The sequence below is a fragment of the Temnothorax curvispinosus genome, unplaced genomic scaffold (genome assembly GCF_003070985.1).
Source record: "Temnothorax curvispinosus isolate PA1 unplaced genomic scaffold, ASM307098v1 QBEX01014555.1, whole genome shotgun sequence".
Lineage (NCBI taxonomy): Eukaryota > Metazoa > Arthropoda > Insecta > Hymenoptera > Formicidae > Temnothorax > Temnothorax curvispinosus.
This window is the reverse complement of record NW_020224335.1, coordinates 96628-109866: the sequence shown is the minus strand read 5'-3', so window position 1 is coordinate 109866 and position 13239 is coordinate 96628. Positions and strand designations below refer to the sequence as shown.

Here is a 13239-nt window from a genome sequence, read left to right as displayed (position 1 = left end):
CTACAATTAGCTTCAATTTAATTGTAGAGAGAACAGCGTTAATATTCGTTTAATAATACACATATATAGTGTAACATATAAAATAATATTCGTATTCTGTTAATGTAATTCAGTAAGGATGCAGGATGGAGCTATGAGAAAAGAAGAGTTCTCGCGAAATTTGCATTGACTGTGATTCGTGATTTATCACTTGTCGTAAACTGGACTGGCCTACATGTGTAAAATTATAAACAAAGAAAAGGGGGAGTGGATTGCAAGTGGAATTATTACACTGAGAAAAAAAATTGTTAATCCCAAGAAATATTTAGTTCGATACGTTCAACTAAACATTTTAGTTAGTTAACTAAATATTAGTTGTTTCAACAATTTATTTCGTTTTTTTAATCAAGAATTAATTAATTCAACTAATGTTTAGTTAACTAACTAAAATGTTTAGTTGAACGTATCGGACTAAATATTTCTTGGGATTGACAAATTTTTTTTCTCAGTGTAGTGAGAGACTGTCTTCTTTTTGGGGGAAAATAATGATAATCGCTTTGTTAAATTAATATATTTGAACAATATATAATATATCAAATCACATCGGAATTTCGAAATAAAGATTGACGAGGATGTTCAGTTCGTTGAGGCTGGCAACGATGCGCTCGCACAAAAGCCGAGCTAGGCCCGGAAGCGTCGCCACATCCGCGAGTTCAGACTCAACGAGAACGGAGGAGACGCTCACGCAGACCCAGTACCATCCTCACAGCTTTTTACTGCCGGATGACCAAGAGACGAATATTATCGGCGCGTTATCGCCGCTTTCCGGCGTCTCGTCGAAGGTCGCGCAGGTACGAGTGGAGCGCGAAGACGGTAGCCTCGGTGTAACCCTCCGTGGAGGGATGTCGAGGGCTTTGGTGGTGACGGGGGTGAAAGCGGACGGTCCGGCCGCCAAAGAGGGTAGAGTCAGGCCCGGTGACCGGTTGCTGGCGGTGGACGACACCGAGTTGCGGGGACTCACCTTGGCGGAAGCGCAACGCGCGCTTAGAAGGAGCTCAGACACTCCGATTGCGTCTCTTACCATCGAGTATGACGTCGCGAACATGGAGGAGGCACGGGCGGCTACTTCGGGTCCGTTGCTCGTTCAATTGGAACGTGGCCTCTCAGGTATATTTTTTCTTCTATTTTAAAGAGATGTAATTTCCTAAAAGAGCTTTCATTTACTTATTACTTAAAAGGCTATAAATAATAAATATCCAATAAGCAATAAAAAATTTGTAAAACACGAAGCAAAGTCATTCTTTAGCGAAGCTGTATCCAAAGACGAGAAAATACGTGCCGTGCACCCGGCTCAACGAGAGCTGCGTAACATATGGTTAAGTCTCGTTAAATTTAATAAAATGTTATTCATAAGTATTACGATAGTACACAACGTCTAATTTAACTGTATAGAATTCTATCAGGGCATTCGTTTTTTTAAATTTTGTTATGTTAATGCGATTGAAAATATATTTCAGATTTTTTGTATATTTTTATTAATGTTAAATAAAAAGTGTGCAAATTAGAAACTTGCACATTGCTTCCTCATCATTACAGATCGCTACCATAATTGCTCCTATTTTATTTCGCTCACAAAGCTCCTCTTACGAGGAGGCTTGTATTTTATTTGATGCATAATTATTAGTATTTATTATAATAGTTTGGCTTCCTCAAAGAGGAAGCTTTATGAGCGAAATAAAATAGGAGCAATGGTAGCGATCTGTAATAATAAGAAAGCAATGTGAAAGTTTCTAATGTACGCACTTTTTTTAATTTTAAATTTAACTTTTTTATATATGAATTGATAGAGGGTCAGCTTTAGTAGCACAAGTGGGGTTTTTACAATCGACGCAATATCAAATCGATGTGGATTTTGGGAGTTTAGGCTACATGGTCCATATATGGACTTCGCATATGGACCTTTATTGAATAAAATTTATTCGCGTATAAAGCTGGATCTAATCAACTAAATCTTAATAGCTTAATAGCAGCTAAGGTAGCCCAATGCTTCGTCATCTAATTAGTGACGCGCATGAATGGATTAACGAGATTCCCACTGTCCCTATCTACTATCTAGCGAAACCACTGCCAAGAGGCTTGGAAAAGTTAGCGGGGAAAGAAGACCCTGTTAAGCTTGACTCTAGTCTGGCACTGAAAAATATAATAGAATTAGAAATAACCTAATGTCTCACAATTTGCGGAAGTTAGAGCAACCACGAACATTTCTCAAGAAATTCAAATCGGTAACCCTTTCATACCGATCCTCGTAAAATTCAAAACAACCTTCCTTTAATGATACTCTATATGAAATTACATGTACATCTTATACACTTTTTAAACAGAAATCGATAATCCCTTCACCGATTCTCACCAAATTCAATAACAATCTTTCTTTAAAATGATACTCTATCCATCAAATAACTTAGGGTAGACCGAGGCGAATCGGATCAATATAAGTTTTAAGACAGTTTTCGTTAGTGTTTTTTTTTCAAACAAGCTATTTTATCGTGCTAATTAGTAATCTGATTCGCCTTGGTCTACCCTATATATTTTATGCAACACGTGCATGGAAAGTGCCCCATTACGCACGCTACGCGTGCGTGATAGACCACTTTCCAGGCACTTGCAACATAAAATAGGGAGTGTAAGTCGTGTGCAAAGATGAAAATTCCCGGGTGCGGAGTTTACGCACGACGTATTGAGATATTCAAAATCTTGAAATTTGCAGTCTTCCACCGTCAAACAAAAAAATTGGCGAACATGATCATTGATACCATCTATATTGATAAAGAAAAGATAATATATAGTAGAGCATTATATATATATATATATATATATATATATATATATATATATATATAATGTTTTATATATATATATATAAACATTATATTTATTTATATATAAAATAAATGACAACATAAAAGGAAATTTTTATATCCGTTTCAAATTACCTATAATATTTATATTATATGTGCATTGTCTATGCATTGCTGCAATGTTGCTGCAATATTTCGTGCTGTAGGGGATATAATATTAATAATTATTTTATTATATAAATTTATTTGTCGATGTCAGATCAACATTGATTCGACGTCGAGTCAACTATAAGACTATATTCAGTCAAAAAGTTCGTCGATCAACAGTGATTCGACGCCGGAGATGTCGATCAATTCTATTTAACCAGCTGTCAACCTTTTCGACGTCAAATTAACGTTAAATCGACATCACCTTTCTGACTGAGTAAGTGAGAAAAAAATATACTAATAAAAAGGAAAATTTTCTTCATTTTAATAAATGGAGTCACAGTTGTATGAAACTGTAATGGTCTTAAATCTTTGACCGACAGTGTACATGCAAAGTTTTCATTCAAACAAAAATTTCCAGGTTATTCTCTTTTAAGTCAAACGATGATAGCTTGTGAATACTTTTAGCATAAGAGTGAGTCAAAGAAAGAGGAATTTAGCCTTAGAGCAGGCATTAGATTAAATTGAAATATAAATTGGAATTTTTCAGGAGAGCTTGGTTTAACTGTAAGAGAGACATCAAATGGAGTCTACATCGACAGCCTTCGTCCAGCGAGTACGGCGGATCGGTGTGGTGCATTGCAGGCAGGGGATCGACTGTTAGCTGTGGACGACACGCCTGTTCAGGATGCAATAACCGCCGCCAAACTGCTTAGAAATAATTCTGAAAGTTGTCGCATTGCTAGACTGCAGATATTACCGCGACCACCTAGTGCGAGAACGGTCAAAAGGAAGGCGCAGCCACAGGCCCAGCAAAACTCAAATCAGACTTTGCAGATGAAAGAGAGCTTGACGCTCGTTCTACGGCCGGATCATCGGGGTTTCGGTCTTGCCCTCAAATTGGCCGAAGATCACGTGAATTATATAGTGAGCCTGCTGGAAGCTGGTGGTCCGGCGGAACGGAGCGGTATCCTTTTGCCTGGCGACAAGGCCATCGCGATCAACCGGAGAATGTTACGCGATTTACAACCGTCAGAAGTAATCAATATATTAGAGACATCGCAGATGGTAAATGGCTCTCTCTGCTTCGAGTTTTCGTAGTTGCTGAAAATAAGTACAGTAAAATATGTTCTTATATTAATTATTTTCGTATGTTTAACACAATCAGATCGAGTTGGTGATAGAATACAAAGTGGGTGGATCTGTAGTGCCGAGTTCCGGAATCTTCACGGTGAGAGTGGCTAGGCCATTAGGCGGCCAGCCTGATCTGGGTCTCACAGTAAACGAAGATCTAGTAATCACAGAGGTCCGTCGAGGATCGCTCGCTTATCGAACTGGCAGTTTAGCGTCTGGAGACAGATTGCTTGCAATAGATGGGCAGAAACTGGATCCCGGAGACTTGAGGCAAGCCGCTCAATTGTTGCATCGGCCCGGCGGATCAGTAGTTGCTTTAACTATTAGAAAGCCGGATCCTAATACGGAAATAAGGTATTCGATGCCATTCGAAACATTTTCTATCAAAGTTAGTTCTTTGAACATTTTTTTATTTTAGGTAAAATGTGTCGCGATGTATAAATTTCATTCAAGGACTTATTTTGTATTAGTTATATAGGATATTTTCAGAAATACGTCAAGAAAACTGAAAAGCGCTGTAGTTTCGAAGCCTTTGACATACAAACGAAATCAAAGAGGTATAAACGGGTACAAACGATTCTCTGTCGAATATTATTGACCGTTTTGCGAATTTATCTCGAAAAAGGGCAGAATTATTCTCTTGACGGATTTCTGAAAATTGAAAAGAGATATAGTTTCGAACTCTTTGAGATACAAAAGATTCTCTTTCAAATGCTGTTGATAGTTTTGTGATATTTCGAGAAATGGCTGAATTATTTTCTTGATGGTTTCCTTAAAACTGAAAATAGTAGTAATAGTTTCGAGCTAGGTATAAATGAAATTGAAAGAAGTATATACGAGCACAAATGATTTTTTAAATGGTATTAACGAAGTTAAAATATATTTTCTAATCAGGCGTTTTGTATTTTTTGAGGTACAAACGAGAAACAAAGAGTGATATAAAAAAGTATAAACAAAGCTACTAATAAACTAGATTAAAAATTTGAATTTTTTATAAAGTTGGGTCAGATTCACTCTAGGATCTATGTGATTAATAAGTGCAAATTACAAAACACTTTTTATAATAGACTCAATATTTGATCATAAAAATCTTGCTAACTTAATTCATAATAGTTGATGAATAATTCATAATAGTTGATGAATAATTCATAATAGAATTATTCTTTTAATAGTTGAAAATTTTAACATAATGCATTTAATTTTAAGTAAAATAAATTTTTTTCGATAATAGCTGTAGAATGACAAATTATATTAAAATAATCTTTTTTTACTTAACTTTAACTTCAAATTTTTCGAAAATCTGAAGTGTTTCTAAATGCAACATACTTAAAAAAATCTTAAATATGTTTATCAGTCTTTAATGAAAAAAAAAATCTATTTCAATCTGTTATCAAATATTTGTAATAGAAAACAAAGAGCAAATATAAAATTTTGGAATTCAAAGAGTTAAAGGGTAACTGCTCCAAAAAATCTCGGTGTAAAAAAGTCTGAAAGAAGATTTTTGCAGAGATTATTGCACAGAGCCCAGCATAAGAAGCGATACAGTCCAGGCGCAATTTCCGAATGGTGTGTTACGTTCAGGCAGAGAGAGTCTTCCTAGCGTGGACAGCGCAGTGGATTCTTGGGGTGAGCTGGGAGACAGTAGTGGTACCATGCCGGAAATATTGAGACTTTGGGATACCGCCTCTACGGACAGTGGACAATTAGATTTATCAATACCATCTTATCCGGGGTATCAAAATTAATTAGCTAACAATCAAGATTTTTTTTAACAGCAATTATTCATTCGTGTAACGTTTTCTCCTCTATTATAAAATTCAGGGCACAAGAACGCAACAGTGGTTCTAACAGGTCTCAACAAATAGTACATGTGTCACTTCATAAAGACCCAGTCTATGAAGATTTTGGCTTCTCGGTATCGGATGGCCTTTATGAACGTGGCGTTTACATAAATCGTTTGCGACCTGGGGGACCATGCGATGGCATTTTGCGGCCGTACGACAGAATTCTCCGAGTAAATGAAACTAGCACGGAAGACTGCGATTGTTGTTTGGCGGTTCCGCTTATTGCAGCAGCGGGACTGTGTTTAGATCTAACGGTAGCGAGACCATTATCTCCGCAAAACATCGTGAAAACTTTGTAGATTGCTATAACAATCACCACCTGCGATTAAACTATTAGTATCATTGCAATCCAATTCAATTTCAGTTAATAGCCTAGATATTTCAGAATATTTCAGAATTCGTTCTTAACTGTAATAGTTCTTATAGCGGATATATTTTTTTAGAGATTAATGAGAATAAACGTGGATGCTATTGATACTGATAGCTGCATTCTTAGAATGCGATTGTAATTTTATGTATGAGCGCTGGCTCGAATATTAAATGTTTTCAATATATTTTTGTACACATGTGTATTTTATTTATAAAAATAAATGTATAGATTGATTTTCTCTGCTAGAACAATTTCTCCTACGTACAATTCCATTCGCATGCACGCACACATACTCTCCACACATAACCCACGAATATGGGTCTGCACTCTGCATATCATCGACATTTAAAAACGTATCTGAATTTCTTTTTATTTCAAAACGGGCTAATAATTTAGAAAGTATAAATAAAATTAAAACAGCGTTGAGCGTAGTCTGTACATCTGGATTGTGTAAGTGTATAAACTTGTATCTGAACGATTTAGAAGATGTAATTATTTTTAGAAGACGCGCAATGTAATATATACAATATAAGTCTATATTATACGTCAATAAATAATACCTCTTGAACGTGAGACACTTTTTAATATAAAATATGGAGTACATGCTAAAAGTGGTTTTGAAGAATGTAGTCAGATTCATAGTTAAGGCTAATTGGACCAGCAATTAGCTAAAAACAATAATTTTGATTTGTGCAACACGCCTTATACAGGTTTAGCTTCAGAGTTGAAAAACTAAACAGAGCTTATTACGACGCGCGATCATGGTATGAAAATATAGAATATAATTATCTAGAAAACGATAGTTTTCACACTAAACTCGAAAAATGTAGATCACATCTTTCTGTAACATTTATATAAAGCAAAAAGAAATATATGTATGTATAAATTTATATGTTCGCATATATGCGCGCGCTCATATATAATAAAGAAAAAAATATATATATAGATTACCAAATATATAGAAAACAGAGCATTTTTGAAAAAAGAACCGTTTTGTATGTCAGTTTTAAGAGAAAATTATAATGTACACAACAAAATTTTTACACGTATTTTTTATGAGAAGAAATAATGATATTTTTAAAGAATAAAACAACAATATTATTTTTACAATTAAATTTTCTCTTAGTCACATAAGAGTTCAATTCATTTATGTGAATACTTTACAAGTTATTTTGTATTTTATATCAAGATATATCAATATATATATATATATATATATATACTCGCCAATAGACATGATCTGAAGACTTTTACCTTATTTGGTAAAACTTCTGTTTAAAAAAGGCAGCTCCAATGATCTTAAGCTTGACATATATGTTGTCAAGGTCATGACCTTGAACAACATTCAAAAGATTTTAGTCGTCGATAATCTCTAATACGTAAAAAAATTAGAAAGAAGAAAAAGAGAATCAAAAGGATTATAAAAAAGTATTATAAATTTACTTAAAAAATTGTTAATATCTCATAAAAAATATATATATATTATAAAATATTTATTGCTCGCATTATATTTCCTCTGTAAAATTTTTACTTAAAACATTTTTTTCAAACACGTTTAACTTTTGATATCATATTTAGATGTTCGGATACTTTTTCAGAATACAAAACAATTCCTCCAGTGCGCATGCACGTGTGTTAAATACGCGCGCACATCTGCACACATATATAATAATGTTAAAAATAAATTCATCATCATATGAGTTCTTTCCTCGTATTTGGTCGATATTACTATCGTAATAATTTGTAATAGTGCGTGATAATTTGTAAAAATTAATTTACATTTACAGATTCAGATTCAGAAAACTCACATAAATTTGTCAGAATAGAATTATCAATTGAGACTAGACTGCATATAATTGATGTCTACCGGCAAATCCATTTACCATAAAGGAACTGCTATTACCGTTCTGTGTAGCATTATAATATTTTGGAAGAATCGTTTGGTTCTGCTTCTCTATTCTCTGATCGTACTTAGCCTTATTGTAACATAATACCCCTAAGATGGCCATGGTCATACCAAATATATTAAGCCAAGTAACTGGATTGCCAAGTACGAGTAATGTTACTCCTATCACAAATATGCGCTTGCTAGCGCTTGCCACTGCGTATGTTAGAGGGGTCACGATTGACAATACGGAAAACGCAATAATGTTTTGAAACCAATTAAGTATACCATCTAGAAATAATAACCCTAATATATAATAGCTTATATCTATGGACGGTCTTATAATCGATTCGTACATCAAGCTGCGTAAATCGTACACAATCCAAATTGGTAAGAACATGAATAGAGCTAGACGGCCGAGTATATGCAGTAGCCGCAAGTGATGTATTCCTGTGTCATGTAGCACCTGCAGGCAAAAAATTGCAAGATTTAAAAAGAAATATGAGGTATAAACATGAGAAAGAATCTTTTCGTCCATACCGATTACCTTTTTTGAGTAAATATTTTGCAAGGAAAACGCCATAGTGGATGTTAAGGCGCTTATCAAGCCGATCATGTTGAAACTAAGCTCCGTCAGTGTGGCCACGGCTACGCCGCCGACTATTGGCACAAGGCTCAAATACACTTTCCACGTTTGCTGCTCCCGAAGTATTATTCTTGATAAAGCCACCGTGAAAAGAGGCATTGTAGCCTTCACTGGGACAGAGCCAAATTTCGGTTAATATATAACTAAAACTAAAACAAGAGAGTGGTATAGAATAAAAGAAAGTAAGAAATAGGCAAAGGAGGAGGATGAAAAAGAAAGGAAAAGAGAGAGAAAGAAGGAGAAAGGTGAGAAAAGAGAGAGAAAGAGAAAGAAAGACAGAGAGAAAGAAGAGGAGAAAGGAAACGGGAGAAGAACATTTGTTAATAAACCGAATTTTAAAGAAAATCGGTAACAAAAAATTAACCCCACCACCACCATTCCCAGAAAATTCTACCCGTTTCATGTATAATTCTTTAAAATTCGGTCTATTAACGAATGAGTAGTTCGCGGTCAGACAGACAGACAGACATACAGATAGACATCAGGTTCTTATAATAATTGCCATATGAAGAAAATTGGTTATAAAAACCACCAAAATAAATTACAGGAACATTTAACTCATATCGAGAGATTTCAAAAACACTATAATAAAGTATATTTTCCTTTAATACTTTTCGAGAAATATTAGTGTCATGATTTCGTTGCAAAAACGTTGCAAGGTTGCAGTCGTGCACCCGAAGTTACCCCCCCCCCTCCGGGAAAGACGTAGTTCTACGTCAAAAAATACTAATTACGTAAAAATTAATGTTTAGGTAGATAGCTAGATTACCTGGATTAGTAAAACAAGTGATTAAATGTAAGGGTGGCTTTTGACGAAAAAAGTGTCTAATATTTTTCAGTGTCTAATATAAAGGATATTTTTTTAGTGTCCAATATTCTAATATAAAGTTTTTAGTGTAATGTAAAGGATATTTTTTGTAAACATTTTAGAGTATTCAAACATTTTTAAGTATTTTTCATTTTATTGTAAAATAATAAATAAAGTAATAAAGATATATTAATCGAATTGGTAAGACACCTGCACAGATTGAGAGAGGTTCCAGGTTCGAACCCTGCCTGAGATATTTTTCGCAATAAATTCTTTACAATAATTTAGATGCTTAGCATCAAATATTTAAATTGATATCGATTTAATTAGGGGAGTAGCGGATTTTAATGTGCCACTGAAAACTGTTTTAAGTCATCGGCGCGCAGTTTATTAGGTTGAAATCTGGTGTACTTGGAAATACACATAAATATTATTAGGTTATCAAAGACGTCTTATGTCCCAATTTTAAACATGGTGTTGTCTGAGTTCATATACAGCATGTTTCCTAAGTAAGTACAAAAAATTGAAGGGGATATTCCGTGGCTTACTTTAGGAAGAAAAGATCCTATGAACGGAATATGCCTTTCAATTTTTTGTACTTACTTAGGAAACACCCTGTATAGTATATATTTTCAATTAATAGTCTCAAACTTTTGGCCGGTAGTGTATGACAAGTGATATGAGGTATGATGTGACGTACATACGTGCATGCGTGCGTATATAGTACATATGCATATATGAGGATACACGATGTATGCACCTGACATACTGACTAGAGTGCCAAGAGGCCAAAAGCAATGTATGGTATATAAGCATACCAGTGTGAGCGTAAGAGACGGGTACTTTCCAAATGCTGACGTGGCTGAACACGTTCGCGACAAACTTGCCCAGGGCTAAGGGCACGATGAGCCGCATGTAGTAGCTCCACGTTATGTTGGACGCGTACTTCCTTACGCCCCACAAATTGAAGAATGGGCTAGAGTAGACGGTGATCGAGGTCAATTGTACCATGGTCACCGTAAGCGGATATGGGAATTCCGATAGCAACATCTTGCCGACGACATTGCTGCTGCTGGACACCACGTACCATAGGAGGCACAGAAATAACACTGTTACAACCTCGCGATTATTTCGTCTATCGTCCATGACGGCTCGCGTGACAGCGCGGTATCAAAATTCAACTCCCAGTCCCCCAGTAAATTTGTCACTTTTCACGCATATATATGTGATATATGCAATGCACACAATTAACCAGCCGGATTCACTCCGCGTCCATAGCCTTCTGACAGCGTTTGAATGAGTGTCGACTGTCGACACGAAAGACCGAACACCGAACGCGGCGGACGCACAAATCCCAGCATTCCCAGCGCCACGAGCCACGAGGCCACGAGTCTCGGCAAATCTAAGGGCCGGTCTACAATGGGTGTTGTAAAGTCTGGCGGGCCGGGCGGGCGTCCCATAACGCGAAACGGAACGAGCGTATCACCAATCACGGGACCGTTTCGACGGAATCTTTGACAGGATTCTATTAGAGTCCCTCAATTTTGATTGGTTTGCATTTTCGGCAAAAGCACGAGAAACAAAGAGATATAAGAGAGAAAGAGAAAGCAATATGAATGTATATCGCTTAAATTTCTCTTTCTCTTTTATTTTGCCGAAACTCAAGATGTCGCGACTCTTATTAGAGGGACTCTAGGTTCTATCAGAACGATCCCGTGATGGTGATACACTCGTTCCGTTCCACGTAATACGCTCCATGGGTCACCAGCATTAAGTCGTGAATCGTAAGAATTGACCAATCACAGTCGATTATTCTCCTCAAATTCGACTGTACACTTGGTCAATTTCTTACGAATTATGACTTACGACTTGCATTTGTAGATTCCGCATAATAAAGCTCTCAAACACTGCTGCGATGATATAGATATACAAAATAATATTTTCCAAAGTAAGATATAAAAATGTATATTTTTCAAATATTAAAAAAATTTTTCAAACGTGGCTTGCAACAATTATTGCTGATTGGGTTAAACATATTTCATTTTTTGTAGCTATATTTTTAAAATCTTTACAAATATTATTGAATATATTTATTTGCAATCTTTTAAAAATATTATTTTTAAAAATATTCGTTTGACATGATTTGGCGGACATAGAAACATTCTAAAAATATTTTTGTAAATTATTTTAATCTTCTTAAAAAATATATTTAAAAAAATATTTTGTGCTGTATGAGTTATTTGTAAAACTATCTTCGAATCTCGCAAACCGTTGCATGTCAATATATTACCATTGCTAGGGTCAAATTTTTTCAAAGTAGAATCACATATACATATAATATATGATTCCTTGTCAACGGCACAATGTCCACAGAGTCATGTTCCAAAACTCACTCTGGGTAACTAAAATCTATAGTTTACGTCACGTACACTATAGCATTTTTTAGTTAACTAGCGTGAGTTTTGGAACATGACCTAGCTATAGGAGTATCACGCGGATCGACAATTGGCGACGCAAAGATTCTCCCCAGCGCGCCTGGTGGCCGCAAATTGAACTAACGTAAATCACAAAATTCGTAAACAATGAATACTAGCTTTTTTAAGCAAAATCTTAATTTTCCCACATAATGTCATTTTAAGGTATGAATAAAAGAGAAATTAAGAATAGTTTCTTTAGTAAAGAGACTTATAATGGAAAGTTGTAAATAAAAATGGTACATACAAACCAAAGGTCTTTCAAAGGAACAGCTTATATAACTAGTAGTGAGCAATAACATTAAAAGATATATTTTGTTTTGGGAATGTTTTATTGTACAAAACTTACCAATTTTAAATCACATAACTATATAATAATCTTTAAGTCAGTGGTAACCCTAAACCAACACAAAATTTCTTAAATATTATAATTTTACATTTATTAAATTTTCTAACACAACTATTTGCACAATTTGATTCAATTTTATTTAATACCATTGAAATTTTAATTTTATTTCTCTTCACTTAAAAATAAATAAACTTGTAGTATAAAATCACAACAATTATTCACATAATTATGGCAAACATCTAATCAAATTTATTCATTAGTGGTGCAATATTAATAGAAATGTAAATAAATCAATGAAAAAATTAGGAATTTATTGATATGAGTTGAACCACAGCTAAACCTACTACCAGTCTGCCACTGCAGAAGAAGAACACCACAAATCTTTGCATCGCCAATTCTCACGAGTCGGTGACATGTAGAGTTCCTATAATAAGAGTTAGGACAAACCGCCGCCATGTACAGCCAAATGTTATAGCTTTGTCTCACTCCCACTTACAGCTTGTCTCACTCTCACTAACTTAGCTGAAACATATGACGAGACCAATCAAAAATCGTCACCACATTGGCGTGGCGTATTGTCAGAATCTATCCTAATACAGGGAGAATCTTCCCCCCACCTACAGTGCTACCTGTTTCAGAATCGAAATATAATCGAAAAAACTAAAAATTATATATATCATTTATATATATAAATATGTAATATATTTATATTTTTTTATACACATATATTTATATCTATAATTTT

At 34.9% G+C, this 13239-nt stretch overlaps 2 protein-coding genes across 2 annotated transcripts; one reads left to right on the top strand and one right to left on the bottom strand.

Annotated features, from left to right (window-relative positions):
- The first annotated feature begins 496 nt into the window (after positions 1 to 496).
- Positions 497 to 6671, top strand: LOC112464762 (glutamate receptor-interacting protein 2-like). The gene is made up of 5 exons (XM_025031942.1): positions 497 to 1146; positions 3535 to 4052; positions 4153 to 4472; positions 5626 to 5850; positions 5940 to 6671. The coding sequence occupies exons 1-5, from the start codon at positions 612 to 614 to the stop codon at positions 6259 to 6261; spliced, it is 1920 nt and encodes a 639-aa protein (XP_024887710.1). The 5' UTR covers positions 497 to 611; the 3' UTR covers positions 6262 to 6671.
- Positions 6672 to 7815: 1144 nt separating this feature from the next.
- Positions 7816 to 10817, bottom strand: LOC112464767 (solute carrier family 35 member E1 homolog). The gene is made up of 3 exons (XM_025031950.1): positions 10490 to 10817; positions 8765 to 8973; positions 7816 to 8683 (listed from the first exon to the last, which is right to left on the bottom strand). Exons 1-3 carry the CDS (start codon positions 10815 to 10817, stop codon positions 8174 to 8176), a joined length of 1047 nt encoding a protein of 348 aa, XP_024887718.1. The 3' UTR covers positions 7816 to 8173.
- Positions 10818 to 13239: the final 2422 nt, after the last annotated feature.

Excerpts from the sequence above, each read along its gene's own strand:
- LOC112464762 (XM_025031942.1), top strand. The coding sequence starts at position 612 with ATGTTCAGTTCGTTGAGGCTGGCAACGATGCGCTCGCACAAAAGCCGA. Across the intron at positions 4,053-4,152 it reads TATTAGAGACATCGCAGATG|ATCGAGTTGGTGATAGAATA; the intron begins GTAAATGGCTCT and ends TAACACAATCAG. Across the intron at positions 4,473-5,625 it reads GATCCTAATACGGAAATAAG|AGATTATTGCACAGAGCCCA; the intron begins GTATTCGATGCC and ends AGATTTTTGCAG.
- LOC112464767 (XM_025031950.1), bottom strand. The coding sequence starts at position 10,817 with ATGGACGATAGACGAAATAATCGCGAGGTTGTAACAGTGTTATTTCTG. Across the intron at positions 8,974-10,489 it reads CGTCTCTTACGCTCACACTG|TGAAGGCTACAATGCCTCTT; the intron begins GTATGCTTATAT and ends GCTCTGTCCCAG. Across the intron at positions 8,684-8,764 it reads AAAATATTTACTCAAAAAAG|GTGCTACATGACACAGGAAT; the intron begins GTAATCGGTATG and ends TTTTGCCTGCAG.